This window comes from Garra rufa, chromosome 7 (assembly GCF_049309525.1).
Source record: "Garra rufa chromosome 7, GarRuf1.0, whole genome shotgun sequence".
NCBI classification, from domain to species: Eukaryota; Metazoa; Chordata; class Actinopteri; order Cypriniformes; family Cyprinidae; genus Garra; species Garra rufa.
In genome coordinates, this window is record NC_133367.1 from 8,690,563 (window position 1) to 8,710,657 (window position 20,095).

The 20,095-nt window shown below is 37.9% G+C and overlaps 1 protein-coding gene across 1 annotated transcript in view; it reads left to right on the forward strand.

Moving 5' to 3' along the window:
- The window catches only part of LOC141337909 (uncharacterized), an 831,413-nt gene that overhangs the window by 196,032 nt on the left and 615,286 nt on the right, over positions 1–20,095 (forward strand). The window contains exons 13-15 of the mRNA XM_073843485.1: positions 24–194; positions 9,181–9,354; positions 13,432–13,602. Coding sequence (XP_073699586.1) covers positions 24–194; positions 9,181–9,354; positions 13,432–13,602 — 516 coding nt within the window. The remainder of the gene's footprint in view (positions 1–23; positions 195–9,180; positions 9,355–13,431; positions 13,603–20,095) is intronic.

A 20,095-nucleotide genomic window follows, 5' to 3' on the forward strand; every position in this document is an offset into this window, starting at 1 on the left:
TTGCTTCATCTTGTCTTCTACAGGTTTTTGGGTCCTGCTGCAGATGAAGGCTGTCAGTATGTGACTGGAATTGTGGGTAAAAACCCGTTACTCCTGAGAGAGCTGAATCTGAGTGAACATAAACTAGGAGACACACGAGTGAATCAGATCTCTGCTCTACTGGAGGATAAACACTGTCAACTCAACACACTGATGTGAGTATTGCTGCTTTAGTTCAAATCTTACATTACTTTTAATAGTACTGTTGTTGTAGTTGATCATATTTCCATATTTGTGTCAGAACAGTATTAAAGTATATATTGTAATAGAAATATATTGTTTATTAGCCACAATGCAAATAGCAATGTGTAACATTGTACCAGATTTAGTGCTACACTTTTGTTTGTTCCCCACGAAATGTTTTTTTACAAAAAGTTTGAATGTAAAAGAATGATCATTAGTTCCACACACAGATATATGGAAATTCTACAGTGATTTAAAAGAGAAAAACTACACTTTTACAGTTGAATTCTGTGTAAATTAAAGATAAGTGGCAAAGTCAGATAAACACATTACTGCTGAATGTAATCATGTTTACTGATTGCTGGTATGCAAGTGTTTTTTTTTTTGTCAACTATTCATAACTGCTTTTAATTTAAAGTTTGTGTTTGTCAAACTGTAAAATATCTAATTTTGGTGCAGCATATACTGTAAATTGTAAAAACTGAACAAGAGCATTTCAGAATCAGTGATCAGTATCTGCCTCAAATGTCCTGATCAGTGCAGCACTAAAGCAAATCAGCTGCCTTTTCAAAACTTATTTGAATGTATTCAGTTTAAGGAAATATGTTTATTCATTAAATTAACACATGTGCAAAATATAATATTTTTATAAGCAAACTGTCTTTGTTGTTGACTTGTAATTGTTTAGTCTACAGTATGTTTGAACATTGATCTGTGAGACTAAAGTGATTTATGACTATAGTAGACAGTAACAATTTCATTTGTTAACATTAGCTATTAAATATATTTTGACAGCATTTATTAATCTGTTCATGTTAGTTTATATAATTAATCTTTGTTCATGTCAATTCACAGTGTATTTACTAATTAACAGAATACTTTTTAATTTAAAACTGAATTAGTAAATGTTGAAACTTACATTAAGGTTATTAAATGCTAGTAGTTCATCATTAGTTCATGTTAACTAATGTAGTTAATGTTATCAAGTGAAATCTCATAACTTGGATAAATAACTCACATCTTAATGGGTAATTTAGCTGATTTAACCTTTGCATACCTTTATAACTTTTGTGTAGTTTGTAGTATATTTAAATGAACAATGTGTAGTCTTTCTCCATGTTACCTGCACACAGATATCACCATTTATTTGTCAGCAAAAATCTGCTGGAAGATTCAAAACACATTTAGTAAGATGATCATCATAGATCTGAGTCATTGTTCTTTCTCGTTCTGTCTTCAGTCTGTGTGGATGCAGTATTACAGAGAAACAGTGTCTCATCCTGACTTCAGCTCTGAAATCAAACCCATCACACCTGAGAGAACTGAACCTGAGTGAGAATCAAATCACAAACACAGGAGTGAATGACTTATGTGACGTACTGAAGGATTCACACTGTAAACTGGAGAGATTGAGGTCAGTAACATTCACATACAAGAATCAAAATGATGAAAATCACTTCAACAGTTTAAACCAAAACACTTTAGACTCAGTATGTTATCACTTCACATTATATTAATGTAATTAGCAATAAGCAATTAAAAAAAACATTCATTTTATTTATCTTTTAATAATCTTTTAAACTTTGTTTTAAAACGTGGGCACTTTCCTTTTTTCCCTGTGTTTTTACCTTTATTATTATAGGACAGTATTAGGCCCGTAATTCTTCACGTCATTGAATAAATCCATGGATATGTAATAAACATTAGTAGTCTTAAACTATGGAGTTAAATTAATGCCTTATAGATTTGCATACGCAGAGTAAGAGTTGCTGAAGTGTACATGAGACTGTAAGCGTAAATTAAATTTGCATGCGCAAGAGAAGCTTTGTAAAGGTGTAAATCGCATTTCAAGCGTAAGAAAAAAATCATTTGCAGTATTTTACTGTTACTCGTAAGTGTAATTCATGTATTGTGAAACTGCAGCTTCATGTTTACACAAAATAAATATGATTTGTATTCTTCTGACTTCCATTTTTGGCCCATTGTCAATGAATATGATATGATCTGTGAATAGTGATTTACGCATGAAAACAACAGTTTAAAATATTTCAAAACGGATTGACTGCGTAGAACCAATCTGTATGTGTAAAAATACAAACTGTTGCAAATGTCTAAATGACTTGTTTGCTAAGAACGCGTTGTTCTTCTGGGTTGAATTCCAGGCTTTATACTGTAATAGGTTGCGCTGCGCCGGATGTGAGCACAATAATAAAGATAATGAGCTCACACGGGAAAGGCTGTACAGTATCTCTTCTTAGATTTATACAAATTAAATAAACACAAATATGTTTTATTGAAGTAGACCTTTCAAGCTGTTTATATAACTGTCACAGATTTGTAGGTTGAGGAGTGGAAATAAGGTGCTGGAAACCGGAGAAATAATAAACACTGATATTTATTGAGCAAATAACAAAGAACATGGAGCAGAACCAAACTGAAGTAACAATTAACGACGGACACTGGGGTGTGATCAGACACAGACTTAAATACACAGAAACAGGGGTGTGGCTACAAACAAGATAACGAGGGGGAAATACAAATAAGGGCAAGACTAAACCAATGGGAACAAAACCAAAGGGGAACACAAGGACTAAACCATTTAGACTAGAAACATAGGGGGAAAAACACTATGGAAAACAGAACAGAGACAGACACAATCCTGACAATAACAAGCTGTGGCAGAAAGCGCACCCTATTATTTTACAAAAGCAATTTGTAACGTTTTGTTGTTTTTGTGGAAGTACATAAAATAAAGCAGACATTTGTATTTCTTTCTTGTTATTACAATGTAAAGCATCGAGAAGTGCAGTGTTACGCTTTATATGAGATGTATATTTGCAAGAAATATGGCCTGTGCAACAGCCTACCATTATAAAGAAACGTTATTATGACTAATTTGCAGAGCAGTAGCGGTAACTCATCATCACAATACAAAGAAACCGTTTGACATTTCTCTTTGTTTCTTTCTGTTCATATTTCAATTTAGATAAAGAAATATTTCATGCGTCGAATATTCAAAAATAACTGTTTTGATCAGAGTCCTCTGGGTCTGAGTGCAGTTACTAGATATATTATAGACAAATTGGAGATTATTCTCAAAAATATGTTTCTACAATCAAAACTATTACATTAAAATACATTTTTAAGAGTGCATTTCTATAACTTCAGCAGCGTGCAGATCCTGGTTTATGTCAGGACTGTGGTGAAGGCAGCACGGACAATTCAAATAGCTCACTCACATAACGTAACCCTATGTCTTCAATAGGGAAAATCTGATCGTTTTTATGAAGTATGTCATTATTACTAGAAAAAACATGTTGTTTTAATGAGATAATTGTGTCATTTTAACTATGTTTTGTTTTACAGCATATTTTATTCCTGTTTTTTCAATAATTATATTGAACCAAATTTTTGTTTAAAAAATGGAATCGTCCCTGATCAGTAGACAGATGAAATTATGTATGTGTGTAGTGCAAATACTAGGCCATCTGTATATCATCAAAATTACAATAAAGTAATATATCATATATAGCCTGTTGAGGAGGAAAGATTGGAATTCAGTATGAACACATAGCCTAATTGTACACAACAAATAATCATGTTTTACTTAAGTTATTTATTTAATTAATTATTTAAGTATCCGTACATTAAAAGTACCATTCCTCTGGCAGGGAGAATGATCCTGAACTAAATGGAGATAAATGTTTTGGCACGTGATGTATTTAATGAACCAGATAAGAGTAAATGGAGAGTCCGCGAGAGTCTCATTTAAAGGTTGTATCAGCGATTTCTAGCCTGAAACATAAAGTGTAAAATTCAGCTGATCTTTCATCACGATCCGCTCGCTGCCTGTCCCATAAATTGTCTGTGAAAAAACCGCATCTCTCTGGTCAGCCTAGGGTCCGAGATATGCCAAAAAAACAATCGGCACTACCAACCATTCCACAGCAAAAACAAACATTGTTCCAACCAATCAGCGTCAGGGGTTTGGTGTTGTGGACTTTCGCTCCGCCTCCCTCACATCCCTGCACCAGTAGGAAAGTCCACAACACGAACCCCCTGACGCTGATTGGTTGGAACACGGTTTGTTTATCTGTGGTTATAGTTGATAGCGCCGATTGTTTTTTTGGCATATCTCGGACCCTAGGCTGACCAGAGAGACGCGGTTTTTTCACAGACAATTTATGGGGCAGGCAGCGAGCGGATCGTGAATAAAGGTCAGCTGAATTTGACACTTTATGTTCTAGGCTAGAAATCGCTGATGCAACCTTTAATTGGCTACAAGAAAGTGGTGGACCTGCCCTCAAAAATATAATGTTGTCTGTCTGTTCAAAGTTTTTTTCTGAATTATGCCTTGACAAAATGAGATAACAAAAATTCCCTCTGTTGAAACATTTGACTTTAATATGTCATTGACTTCATCCAGTGTTTAGATTTTTGTACTAGAGATGTATGCAAATTAGTGTATATTTCATAAATAATGTCTCATTAGCATGTTTAAACCTAACATTTTAGAAAACTTGTAACACAAAAATGTTTGCAATTATAAATGTAATCAATCAACTAAGTAAGTGACGTGATATCTGTTAGTACTTTTTTTTTTTTTACCCTATTCACCTGCAGTGTCTCGTCTTAATAAAAAATAAGTTATAGACCTGTTCTATAGGAAAGGTAACCTTAAATGACTTCTGTTGTGATCTGATGCTATAGGGACAATATTTGGTCCCCTTGACCACAAGTAGTATTTAAAACTTGACAAAAAGTAGTGTTTGAGAATGTCTGAATATATATATATATATCCAAATCCATAACCTTATAAAAGAAAGAAATTATGTCCAAAAACATCAAGCTTATCTTGAAGCATCTTGGAGATGTTGCCACAGTTCTTCTGGATTTAAGGCCTTTTCACACTGAGCGTGATGCGAAAAAGCGAAGCAAATTGCCAACGAGCGGTGCTTTCAATTTGATCACCTTCTGCTAATGCAATGCATTTTTCCTCAGATATGTATCTCGAATATGGATTTAACATCATCTGTTGCTCAATATACAGCATTAAACTGAGATCAAATTTGGTTTCACACCAGAAACACAAACTATCTATAATGTTAAATACATCTTAAAAGGATAGTTCACCCAAAAATGAAAATTTGATGTTAATCTGCTTACCCCCAATGCATCCAAGATGTAGGTTACTTTGTTTCCTCAGAAAAACACAAACAAAGATTTTTAACGAAAACCGGTGCAGTCTGCCAGCCTTATCATGGACGTGGGTGGGCACCAGACCTTTAAAAGTAAACAAAAACATGCACAGACAAATCCAAATTACACCCTGCGGCTCGTGATGATACATTGATGTCTTAAGACACGAAACGATCGGTTTTTGTGAGAAACTGAACAGTATTTATATCATTTTTTACCTTTGATACACAGCCACGTCCATCTGTCCTGAGCACGAGTTTGGCATCAGTCACGTCACATGAGCACACGCTCTGTCGTAGAATACGCAAATGACGTAAGGGGAAATCAGTGAAAAGTCCCGGATGAGTTTGCGCAAACTAATGTAATCTTTTAGCTTTAAATCGGTTTAAACAATCAGGATACGCGCAAGTATTTACCATTTTGAATAGCCGCTATACCCACAATCTCTGTGCTCTGTGTAAACAATGAGTGTCGTTTACATGCGACAGATCACTTCCGGCGTTTGCGTATTCCACGACAGAAGCGCGTGCTAATTAGTGATGGGAAGTTCGGATCATTTTACCGACTCGGATCTTTGAGTCTCGAATCTTTTTTCGAGTCATTTCGTTCATTTCGTTCATTTTACCAAAATATAATTAAAAAGATATGTTTTACTTCCATAACACATGTAATGCTCATACACGTTTATATAACGTTGATCACACTACAAACAAGACAAAACTATAAGCGATAAGAAACAAAAGATTTATGCATTGTTTACCTGGGTCTTCATGATTAGCTCCCTCACTTCTATCTGTTTATCTGTAACGCAGTCTGAGCCGGAAACAGAATTGATTAGTTCATCTCTCGAGTCTTCGGGTCCGAGTCATTCGTTCATCACGTGACAGCCCCATACGCTTAACCTATGCTGCCTGAGCCGGAAACAGAATTGATTAGTTCATCTCTCGAGTCTTCGGGTTTGAGTCCTTCGTTCATAGTTGCACAATTGCGCATGCGTGACTGAACGCATCACTCCCCGAGACGACTCGTTCTTCTCGAGTCACATTAAAGATTCGTTCAAAATGAACGAATCGTTCAAGAACGACCCATCACTAGTGCTCATGTGACGTGACTGATGCCAAACTCGTGCACATGACAGATGGACGTGGCTGTGTATCAAAGGTAAAAAATGATATAAATATTGTTCAGTTTCTCACAAAAACCGATCGTTTCGTGTCTTAAGACATCAATGTATCGTCACGAGCCGCAGGGTGTAAATTGGATTTGTCTGTGCATGTTTTTGTTTACTTTTAAAGGTCTGGTGCCCATCCACACCCATGATAAGGCTGGCAGACTGCACCGGTTTTCATTAAAAATCTTCGTTTGTGTTTTTCTGAGGAAACAAAGTAACCTACATCTTGGATGCATTGGGGTTAAGCAGATTAACATCAAATTTTCATTTTTGGGTGAACTATCCCTTTAAAATATAATAGATGAACAATTAGCATTAAGCTATATTTGAAAATGTATCTGATTATTAATGTTGTTGTTGTTTTTTGGCTTAAAACTCATTTAAACCATCACTGAGTTCTTGTAATAACATTTGAGAGGGTGGAAAAAATCCTTGTGAATGATCTCGTCTGGTGTGAATAGCCCCATAGGGATCTATTGTTTCAATTCAAAAGCGTCATTGAGCCAAATGTTTGTGTTCAGTGTGAAAAGGCGTTTAGTCTGTCTCAGTTTGTTCTGTTTCTTCATGTCATTCCAGACGGACTGATGATGATGAGATCAGATCTCTGTGTTGAGCACTGGCTGTTGTCAGACTCCTTGTGCAAACTAAAATCTCACTGGATTATTACAATTAATGGCAACATGAATGTTAACTGTAATGTAAACTGATATTTCATACTGACACACTACAGCAGAAGATAGAAATAACTGACTTTAAACCATTTTTATCTGGTAAAAATACTAGTGACATAAGACTTTTGCACAGTACTGTACAGAACAAAAATTATTGAAGTAAAACACTGACAAACGTTTTTGAAGCAAAACAGGGTGCTGTATAGCACTAACTGCTGTGGCGCGAAATGCAGATGGAGGGCAGGAAGTAATTTAACTCCATGGGAATCAATAGCAGAAACTTAAAATGCCTATGTTTAAAGGCGCTCAACATCGGTCAAACCGAGAAACCACACAAAGCTTTTATAATTGCTTGAAAATCTGCTGTCGGTAACAGGGAACGGCGAGAAATTTACTGAAAATCGCAGAAAAAAGTGGCTTGTAAACCTCCGTCTGCGGTCAGGAAGAGAGTCAGATAATGCTTGAGTGTGCAAATGGTGAAGAAAATATATAATAATATGTTAAGATATTAATGAAGAAGTGTATAAATAGATACAGTGTGAGACAGTGAGAATTTACTCAATGCTAAACGACACATGTACACGATGTACGCATATATTTGTTGTTTCGACAGCTTAATGGATATTGCAATAAATTTAAGTGAGTGACAACTTTTTAGTGACTATATGAAAGCGATATTTGCTCGCTTTCTGCGCTATAATCAGTCCAGAATTTAAATAAAAGTTTCGCTTTACATGCCTGACTAAAAAAGCAGAACTGATGAGTCTGTCCTGCATTGGTTTGGACGCTATCACAAGAGAAAGGGACAGAAAATCACAACTGTGATCGTTATGTTATGATGACGATATTTTTTGTTTATATATATATATATATATATATATTTGTTTATATCTTAATATTATTATAGCTTTAATTAACCATTTTCACACACAAGCATTATCTGACTCTCCTCCTGACCGCAGACGCAGGTTTACAAGACACTTTTATCTGCATTTTTCAGTCAAATTCTTGCGTTTTCCTCCATATGAACAGTATATATTCATACAAGATAAGAAATTAAATTTCTAGGTTTGACCAATTTCCATAAACAACTTAAAACATAGGCATTTCGAGTTTCTGCTAGTGATTCCTATGGAGAAAAAGAACTTCCTGCCCTCCAGCTGCATTTCACACGTCATCAGAACCACGTGATTGAAAACAACCTATTGCTCTTCCTGACACACCTGGATGTGTAGCATCGAATTGCTTGGCGAATTTGAATCGGTGAATTTTTTGGAAGCAAAAAAATACGCACCGAAATGTCCTGTCAAGTATCAAAGGTTGCATTGAAATTATTTAGTATTGAAATTTTGAACACTGCAATTGTTAAATTTGTATTTTAAAATAATATGAATATTTAATATTTAAATTGTAAACAATGTAATATTGAAAGTCGTATTTTAAAATAATCTGTATTATTAACATTGAAAATTTTACAAATGAAATTTTATGTTTCCTGTTAATACAATGCATTTTATTTCAGTTAGTGCTATACAGCACCGTATTTTGCTTTTTACATTTGTCAGTGTTTTACTTCCATAAAAAATATATTACATTGATTTTACTGAAAATTTAAAAAGTTACATTTCAGGTGTTCAGTCACTTTTGACCATAAAGACCACAAGTGTATCTCACAAATGAGGAGCATCAGAAGATTAAAGCATGAAAGTGACTGTAAGCTGGAGATACTAAAGTGAATTGATATCTAACAATTTAATTTGTCAGAGTTTGCTTTACAATTAATATTAAATTAAATTAAGTTTTAGTTCATTTGTATATGGAATAAAATATAATTGTGTTTAGGGATTTTCATTGTTCAGGTCATTTCTAGAATAACTGTTTAATCATCTAAATGTTACATTTTCATTCTGGTTCTAGGCTTTCAAACTGCAGTATCACTGAAGAAGGTTATAAAGCTCTGGCTTCAGCTCTGAGATCAAACCCTTCACACCTGATAGAGCTGGATCTCACAGGAAATGATCCTGGACAATCAGGAGTGAAGGAGCTCAATCATTTACTACAGGATCCAAACTGTCAACTCAAGACACTGAGGTGAGACCTGATCAAATAATGGTACACAAATAAATTTGAATGTTTTTTTTGTTAGCCATACAATAATCTGGACAATGTGTTTCATCAGAATGATCATATCAGGTGCTGTGGGTTTTGTTGAACTGATGATCAAAGTCAAAGTCTGCTTTATTGTCAATTCTACCGCCTGCGTTACTCACAGACCCTTGGTGGATACGGATAACACTAACAGTAGAATGTAAAAATACAGATTAAATATAATATAAGTACAAGTATACTAATAAGGACATGTAAACAGGATAAAGTAGCACAAGGCACATGTCAGATAGAGTGCAAACCAGTGAAATAAAAAAACAGTGCAGATATAATGAGTATAGAGCAAAAAGAGCTTATCATTCTGTTTAAAGTGACAAAGAGCTCAGAGAGCAGTCTTTATTTAAACTGTCAGAAGAGGTAGTTTTCAGTCCAGTGCTGCACAGAGTGACTGGTGTGGGTCAGTGTGTGTCAGTGGGAGGGGGCTGGAAGATCCTGGGGATGTGGGAGTGGGGGGTCAGAGTTCAGTAGTGCATGGGGCAAAAGAGGGGAGGGGGGCAGAGTCTGGAGAGAGTTGAGCTTCTTGACAGTCTGATGGATGAAGCTGTCCTTCTGGTCAGAATGCTCTCGATGGTGCCTCTGTAGAAGGTGCACATGATGAGGCCTGGGTCTCTGGCTCTTCTCAGTTTGTGGAGGAAGTAGAGACGCTGCTGTGCTTTTTTGGCCAGTGCAGTGGTGTTGTTCATCCAGGAGAGGTCCTCTATGATGTGCACACCCAGGAACTTGGTGCTGCTCACTCTCTCCACAGTCAGCTGTTGATGGTCAGAGGCTCATGCTCAGTGTGTGCTCTCCTAAAGTCAAGAACAATGTCCTTCATCTTCTCCACATTCAGAAAGAGATTGTTGTCTCCACACCAACCAGGTGCCTCCCCTTGCTCCTGTAGTTTGTCTCATCTCTGTTTCTGATGAGATCCACCACAGTCGTGTCGTCTCAAACATAATGAAGAGGTTGTATCTGTGTGATGGTGTGCAGTCGTGGGTCAGCAGAGTGAAGAGGAGGACCTCAGCACACATTAGGCTCGTTTGAGATGCGCCTCGCCTGAAATATAGGCCAGAGTAGGTGGCTGCAGTTAAGGGAGGAGTGAAATAAGTGCAGTCAAGACGGACAGTTCTGATCTCCAGAAGCGAAACAAATACCTATAAGATCAAAGGCGGATATGGCGTTATTCACACTCACCTGCTGTGTTGCTGATAAACATGATATAATTTCAGTTCTGTTGCTTTTATATGAAAATAAATATGATGCAAAAGACACTAACTGTAGCCTGGAGCAATGGGCGTGCCAAAAGGTGAGGGTGTGGCAAAAGGTTTCTCATTGGTCTCGCCGAAAAGTAGGGGCGTGCCAAAAATTTTTTGCGAAAAATGCCTGCATGGCGCGGGTTATTGACGTCATCACCACGGCAAGTTTAGGTTATAGTTTCTCTCTCTTTCATTACTATTATTTTGTTTCAACATTTTATTGTATATTCTCATTTTTACATATTGCATTTTTGCAATAAAAAAGGTTTACAAAACCTATAGTATATAGTAAATATAGTAATCAAAAACAAATTACAACTATTTGTGCAGTTTTGCAATAAATAAATGATTCTGATTGCACTTTTCTTGTGATTTTTTTTTTCTTCACTTTTCTGGAGTGGGATTACCGACTGTAAAAAATACTTTTATGCTATATTGTTAATAAAATGGTAATATCCTTTTATATTCGCTATAAAATAGGTTTAGGTTTGGGGGAGGTTAAGGGGACTAAAAATATAAATCGCTTATTAATAAAATGATAGATAGACTTTTTTTATTGCAGACTGGTCCATAGCTCACAAAAACAACAGACAACACAAAATCAAAAAACAAAAACACATTAAATACATATAAAAAATTATTCTATCCTTTCAGGAGACCAGTGTCTCCATAGTTTAGATGTATAGCGTATGGCGCTATGTTCAGTGTTATTCATTATCATGATATTTCCAGACTCGGCAAATGAACTTATACATTATGTTTCTCAAAACAGCCTTCAATGTGTTAACTCGAGCAGACACAAACAAGTCACTGGCACTAGTCCATCTCGGCTTTTTTAACAAAAGTCTTAGTGCATCATTATCAGTGATGGGAATAACGGCGCTATAAATAAACGGCGTTACTAACGGCGATACTTTTTTCAGTAACGAGTAATCAAACGAATTACTGTTTCCCCAGTTACAACGCCGTTACCGTTACTGACTAAAAAATTTGCGTTACTATAACTGAGAACACTGAAGCCGTTTTCACGCAAGCAGCGTCTCTCTCAGCCATAGGACCTCTCTTTCTCTGGGACGTGTGTGTGTGTGTGTGTGTGTGTGTGTGTGTGTGTGTGTGTTCGGGGCCGGGGCGGGACTAACAACCAGTGATGATGATTGGTGTGTCTGTAAATGTGGTTTAACTGAGAACGCGATGATTGGCTTAGATTGAGTAAATTTCCATTGTTTGCCAATCAGAGGCAGAGTAGTACGGGTGTTCACACACAAGCACGCACACGGTCAGTCGCACACACACATATTCCACAACATCACAACGATGGTAAGTCCAACGAGTTCAAAGGTAGCTTTTGCAAACTGGAAGTATAAGCATTATTTTTCCTTCGCTGAGGTGAAAGGCAAAAATATTTATGTAACGTGCAACTTATGCCCAGGAAAAAAAAGAGTCTCTCTGCGTCGGTGATGGGTAATTCTAATCTACTGTCGAAGCACTTCACATCGTCACATGCCGCCACAAAATTAGTGGCTTAGAACGCAGGTGATAACGAAATTTAAAGTTCTAAACCATCTATTGTGCTTTATTGTTCCACTATAGTAATGATAATATTTATAATAATATGTTGAATTTGATTGTTGTCTCTCATGTTGTCTTACAACAACATTAAAATAGTGTAGATTAGTGTAAAATGTTTTATATTTATTTTACAGTTATATTAAATTAGATTTATTTTAAGTAACGCAATAGTTACTTTGCCTGGTAATTAGTTACTTTTATAATGATGTAACTCAGTTACTAACTCAGTTACTATTTGTGAGAAGTAACTAGTAACTATAACTAATTACTTTTTTAAAGGTACGTGCCCAACACTGATCATTATAAGCCACTTGTAGTCTCTGAAGGCTGGCTTTTTTGTAATTCCACCAGAGATTTGCTGTGTACAGAGAAGTACAACATGCTTTGAAAAAAGTTAATTAAAAAGTTAATAAAAAGGCATTGATATGAATATCTTAATGAAATTAAAGAAACGTAAATATTTTACGTTTTTTAGCTATAAATACATAGCTATGTGTATGTTTTAAACGCTGAAATACGTCTAAATTGTACGTTTTAGCATCAATAAAATGTACAAAAATGTAGGTTCTGTGCCTCTAAATGTTGCGTATAAATTCCTCCGTATAAACAATGAGAGCAGGCTGTTGTGGGACACCTGTGTTCAGTGTGATGGTGCTGGATGTGTTTCTGAGACCCGAACTGCCTGAGGTCTCCCAGTCAGAAAGTCAAACAGTTGCACAGCGAGGTGTTGAGCCCCAGCAATTGAGCTGAGTTTGTGAATGAGCTGTTGAGTGAATGATGACTGTCAACACAGTTTAGTGTGCTGCTGTTCTGGAGTATGGTATACCTTCCTCATTAACATCAACTATTTTTATGGACACTTTTACTCAAACTATTTAAATGTTTCTGAACACACTGTAGTTTAATTGCCATCAAGTTCAGATTCACTCTATCACTGTATCTCTACAGCAGGTCTGTGAGTCTCCAGATGATCAAAAACATCCAGTTTCACAAGAACATTTTCTGCCATTTCTATTATGTGACTATTAGACTTTCAATTATTATGTATTTATTTGTGTATTCAAATTTTCAAAGAAAGATTTTGCAATTACTAGAGCATTTTAAAGCAATAACATATCATATCAGCGATTTTTCTAATGCCATAGATCTTTAAATCAGAACTAAATTGATCTTGTTTGCTTCATCTTGTTTTCTGCAGGTTTTTGGGTCCTGCTGCAGATGAAGGCTGTCAGTATGTGACTGGAATTGTGGGTAAAAACCCGTTACTCCTGAGAGAGCTGAATCTGAGTGAACATGAACTAGGAGACACACGAGTGAATCAGATCTCTGCTCTACTGGAGGATAAACACTGTCAACTCAACACACTGATGTGAGTATTGCTGCTTTAGTTCAAATCTTACATTACTTTTAATAGTACGGTTATTGTAGTTGATCATATTTCCTCATTAGTTTGAGTCAGAGCAGTTTTTCTCAGCATCACAAAGAGCCACTAATGTGAAGACACTACTATTTCTTGCTGGATCGGGTGTAATGGTCAGACAGGGCCGATCTAAATCCAGTATTGTGTGAACTGTTCTGTGTTTCTGTTAAACCAAACAAAAGGCATACAAGCCCAATATTCTGAGTTTTCTGAACGTATTTGATAGTTTAATGTGAGATACAGATATTTAAGGCCTTACACTAAAGTTAATGTAAACTCTTTTCTCTGCTGCGTCTGTCAGTCATTCTCTGTTCAATTCAAACTCTGGTCGTGTTCAGTTACAACAGTCAGCTCCATAAAACTCTCTCCAAGATCATTCAGTGTCCCATTATTATTGATTTGTAGATAAATGTCAATGATTTTGCATATATATGGCTGTTTTTGTTGTTTCTAAATCATGTTTCTGGGTGTCTGTTGAGCAAAACACAGCATAGCAAAGACTATCAATAGTTTTTAACATGCACATTAACTGAAATTTAAAACTGTTAAAGGAAAAGGCTCAATAAACTGTTGCACAGATATAATAGACAACAATATCTTTGTTATTTGAATTTTTAATGTGAAGAGTTGTGTACTGTTACAAGTCCATCATTTTGTGCACCGGATGCAAATACTGTAAACATTATTTGTTTTGTCTTATCTATCATATGTTGATGCCTCAGTTAAAATATTTAGTTTTATAATATTTATATTTATGTAGAAATATATTGTTTTTCATCAATACTTTTTATAACCACAATGCAAATAGCTATGAGTAACATTTTACCAGATTCAGTGCTGCACTTTTATTTGTTCCCCACCAAATGATGTTTTTTCACAAAATGTTTGTATTTATAAAATTATTAATATTGTGCACTGATTTTTCTAGAATAAATTTTGCTACTAAATTATCCACTAACCGTTTATAATATATTTTTTCATAGATTATGAATATGAATATGAATACATATATATTTACATATATATATATATATATATATATATACACACATACATATATATATATATATACACACATACATATATATATATATATATATATACACACATACATACATACATAAATACATACATACATTGTATATATATATAATTTTTTTTTTTTTTAATGGAGCAGTTTGTAAGTTGTAGTTTTTTTTTTGTTTGTTTGTTTTGACAACTATTCATAACCTTTTTTAATTTAAAGTTTGTGTTTGTCAAAATGTAAAATGTCTAATTTTGGTGCAGCATATACTGTAAATTGTAAAAACTGAACAAAAGCAGATGCTTTAATTAAAAACAACTTGCATTTAGGAATACAAGAAACAATTCATTATGAAGAGGCAAATAAAATTGTGCTCGTAATACAAAGTATCAGACATTATTTAGTTTAGTATGAGCTAGAACAGGGAGGATTAAGGAAAAGTGAAATTAATATTGTTTTTTAGGTCCCACTTTATATTAAGAGTCCCTAATACCTGTGAACTTACATGGTAACTAGATGTGTACGTAGCATGTAACTACAGTGTATGTACACATTGGTACATTGTATCTACAGCTCTAATACTGGTGTAATTACACACATGTAACAACTCACTGAATAGCATTTTTAAGTACAGATGTGTAACAGGACATTGGTAACAACACTTTTTTCACTTCTGGAAGTACACATGTGTAACAAGAATTATGTAACTACATTTTGTAACAACAATAGCCGTGTTTCCACTGTCGGGCCAAAAGCGGGCATGCTAGTGCGTGCCAGAGCCAGTCGCGTTTCCACTGTCACTTCCGGGGCCTGATCGTGCCTCGTCGTTGCTTCCTCAGGGCCAATGGCCCGGGTTTTTTGGCCCGACGAAAACCTTGGGCCAAAGCGGGCCAGCCGGGGCTTGAGGCGTGGTCAAAGTGAAAGGCGGAGTTTATGCAAAGGTCCGGTAAGCTCGCAGTCAGGTAAAATATTGTGTTTGCGGTAAGATGCGCATTTCACTGTATTATGTCTTGCAAAGAACTAAAAAACGTACAATGGAGAATCGTCAGTACTGGTCTGCGGAAGATACCCGGGCTCTTCTAAGTATTTGGGCCGAGGACAATGTACAACGGCAGTTTGACGGCGTCTGCAGAAACGAAGACGTGATAAAATACATCGTAGCTGAACTCGCAAAGCTGAATATCCAGCGCACCACAATGCAAGTTCGAGACAAGTTGAAGAAATTGCGGGCGCAGTACAAAGCCATAAAAACGCACAATGGACAAAGCGGTGCCCAGAGAAGGTCCTTTCCGTGGTTCGATATAATGGATGGTGTGCTGGGTCACCGACCCTCCGTTAGTGGAGAGACCACGCGTGATACGATGGCAGCCACAACAACCGGTGAGTGAATTTACCTTGCTAGCAACCCTACGTTTACTTGCAAAACAGTTAAAATATTGCTGGTGATGGACTTGCATGTGGATGTATTTATGAATTTTTTATTTTTTTTTGGTGTTAGAATTGGAATCACAGAGCGATTTCTTGGAATCTGAAGTTGAGCAGGGACCATCTACACCTCCGCTGCTAACATCTACACCTGGTATGCTACTATAAACAAATTCCACTCAAGAATGATTATGTTTGTATGTTGCTTGTCAGTACTTTATCCTAATTGCATATTTATTACAGAGAGGCACGCCGTTCCTCAAGACATTACAACAATCAGAGGAGGATCTCATATGATTCCACAAAGAACCAGGCCAGGTAATTTGGAGTGTACTAAGTAGATGACTGAAATTATACAGATCTCACAACACAGGAATTTTAAGTATTTCCCAGATGTGGAGCTTGTTGTTCACGCTTTTTGTTCCTTTTCTGTTTTTGATTTCTAGAAAGTCGCAAACGCAAAGCAGCAAACTTGGCCTCAAGGGAGTTTTTGCAGTGCATGCGCGACATAACACAGCAACAGCTGGAAGAAGAGCGTGAGTTAAGACGAGAAGAAATGAATAAAGAAATGATGATGAGAAGACAGGAGCTGGATTATGAGGCGCAACTCAGACGGGAAGAGATGTCCCAGAGAGAGAAGGAAGCGGAGGCTTTTGCTTCCGTCTTTGCAAATTTGGCTGCAGCTGTTCTCCAGAGAAAGTAGATGGACACCACAGCTTTTGTCTTTGTTTTAAAGCACATTGTCTTTTTATAATGTTAATATATTTTTATATTTATTGTTTTTTTCTACATATGTTTCACAAACACCTGTTTGTTGTGTATGTACATTTTTAAAGCACACTTGTATTTTGCATTGATACACATTTAATATATAAATAAAGCTATAACTTTGCTGTTACTGGGGTCTACTTAAAATTATTGCAAAAGGGTCATATTGCCTAGAAAAAAAAATAGTATCAGTTACAAAAAAGTCATTCATTTGTGTTAGTTTATATCAGTAAAAAAAGCTTTTCATTGTAATAGCCAACAAATGTTACTATGGTAGAATTACAAATGAGTGCACAAACACACAAGACTTCTCACAAAATTTACAAACAGTTAATTCATTAACAGTTTGTATAATTCATAGTAATGAATTCACACTTTGTAAATCTGTGAGCAGTCTTGTAAATGTTTGTGCACTCAGTTGTATTCAACAAATAAAATGTCCTACTCTTAATAGAATCGCTTACATTAAGAAGATATTGATATGGAAATCTAGGCAGTTTTGATGGCACAATGCTTTAATGGTTATCTTATGGGGCACCTTTTGTGTCCTGTGTAAATCAGGTCCTATTCAGTAGTTGTTACACTATTAACTGTTGTTGAAAACATTACATGCATGTCTGATGAGTATCTACTCTTATTTTAATTTGGACGAATGCAAATGAGATCCTATAAAAATGTGATCTAATGTATAAGTTGGTTTACGTGCCCTAAAAAACCCAACAATATTTTTTTTAGTATTAGTTACTAAAAATTAATTCATTTGTGTTAGTCTATATCTGTCAGCAACACATCCGGACCGTCAGGTTCCTTCACCACGCCCACTCGTTCCCAATCACCAGCCTACTGATCACCTGCACCTGCCGCTCCTCATCAGTCCCCTCTACAAATACACAGCACTCTCACTCACAAACTGTCAGATCTACTCGATAGACACTGGACTCTAACCCTCACGCCAAACCTTATCAAACCTGCCTGCCTGTCATTCTGTGTTTCATCAAGTTAAGTTTATCCTGCTTTCTGTTTGTTTTGCCTTTTTTCATAATGATGTTATGTGGATTCTGAATGTTTACCTTTCTGTTTTGAGTTTATCATTAAAGACCTCTTAAGTTCAACTTACCTCTCTCTCTCTCCTTACCCCGAGCCTGACAGAAGATCTGACCTAGAAAAGATCATCAGATACTTCACTATGTCAACTCGCCCCACTCCCGATCCTCTCCTCTCCATCTTCCAGCCTGCACCGAGCACTTCCCCGTTTGCCTCTGGAAGTCCCATGGCCTTGCCTGCTTGCTACTCGGGCGAGGCGGACAAATGCAACGGCTTTCTACTCCAGTGTACTCTCCACTTTGAGATGCAGCCCCAGCGATTTGCTACGGAGCGTTCGAAGACGGCGTTCATCACCAGCTTGCTGTCGGGCAGAGCGCTGGATTGGGCTGATGCACTGTGGCAAGCGGATAACCCCTTAATCGGCAATCTATCTGCATTTACCAAACACTTCAAGGAAGTTTTTGGACGATCGACCGGATCATTATCAGTCTCGGATGAACTGCTACGTCTGCGTCAAGGCTCTTCTTCGGCTGGTGAGTACACTCTCCGGTTCCGTACTCTAGCGACCCTCAGTGGCTGGAATGAACCAGCGCTCTGCTCCATCTTCCGTCAAGGGCTCAATGCAAACATCAGACAGCAGCTGGTGATATTCGATGACTCCATCGGTCTCGAAATGCTCCTTCAGAAGACTAACCAGATCGCCCAACGCTTACTTGCATGTGCTCCTAACGTCATTTCTCCTCCAGCCGCCTCGCCCGCTTCCGGATATTCTCCTCCAGCACCAGAACCCATGCAAACGGACTCATATCATCTGTCTGCTGCGGAGAGATACCGCCGCGTGTCCCAGGGGCTCTGTCTTTACTGTGGAGGAGAAAACCACACCATCACTTCCTGTCCCATCAAACCACCACGTTCGCTTGTGAGTATCTCTAACATATCCCCAGACGTTTCACAAATGAGAAAACTTCCAGTCACTCTACTGATCAAAGACTCTGCTTTTACAGTCCAAGCCCTTATTGACTCTGGTGCCTCGGGGAACTTCATCTCCCTCAACACGCTGAAATCCTTCAACCTGCCTGCCTTACCTCAGTCTCCCCATTACCTGATCAACACCATCAGAGGTGAGCCCCTGGGACCCGGTCGAGTCAAACACCGATCACCTGTCTTCAACCTTCAAATCGGCAACTTCCACGTGGAGGAGATCTCCTTTCTGGTGCTGGAGGGCGCTACTGTGGACATCGTCCTGGGACGCCCTTGGCTCATCCAACACTCTCCGTTGATGGACTGGAAGAGATGTGACGTCCTCCAGTGGAGTCCGAAGTGCCACGAATCCTGCCTTCAACACCTACCTGTTCCCAACCTCTCTATCCAGTCCACCCTCGTCGAGAGTCCCGACTCCACCAAGGACATCTTCATCCCGGAGGACTACAGGGCGTTCCAGGACGTCTTTAGCAAGCAGGCCGCCACCAAATTGCCACCTCATAGGCCATGGGACTGCGCCATCGACTTGCTGCCTGGAGCTAAACTCCCTAGGGGTAAAGTATACCCTTTGTCCATCCCGGAGCAGAAGGCCATGGAGGAGTACATCAAGGAGGCTCTCCAACAGGGTTTCATTGTGCCATCCACCTCGCCAGCCGCCTCCAGTTTCTTCTTTGTGGGCAAGAAGGACGGAGGCCTGCGACCTTGTATAGACTACCGTGTCCTCAACTCCCAGACGGTCAAGTTCCCGTATCCCCTGCCGTTGGTCCCAGCTGCCCTCGAGGAACTGCGCGGAGCTCGCATCTTCTCCAAGCTGGACCTGCGTAGCGCGTACAACCTCGTTCGCATACGCCCTGGGGACGAGTGGAAGACCGCCTTCATCACCCCTACCGGCCACTACCATTACCGGGTTATGCCCTATGGCCTGGTCAACGCGCCCTCGGTCTTCCAGGGCTTCATGAACGAGGTGTTCCGAGAGTTCCTCCACCGATTCGTCATTGTCTACATAGATGACATCCTCATCTACTCTCGGAACCTGGCCGACCATCGCCACCACGTTACGCAGGTCCTCACGAAGCTGAGAAACCACCATCTGTACCTCAAGGCGGAGAAGTGCGAGTTCCACCAAACCACCATCCAGTTCCTCGGCTACGTCATCGGTCCAGCTGGGATCAGCATGGACATGGACAAGGTCGCAGCCAT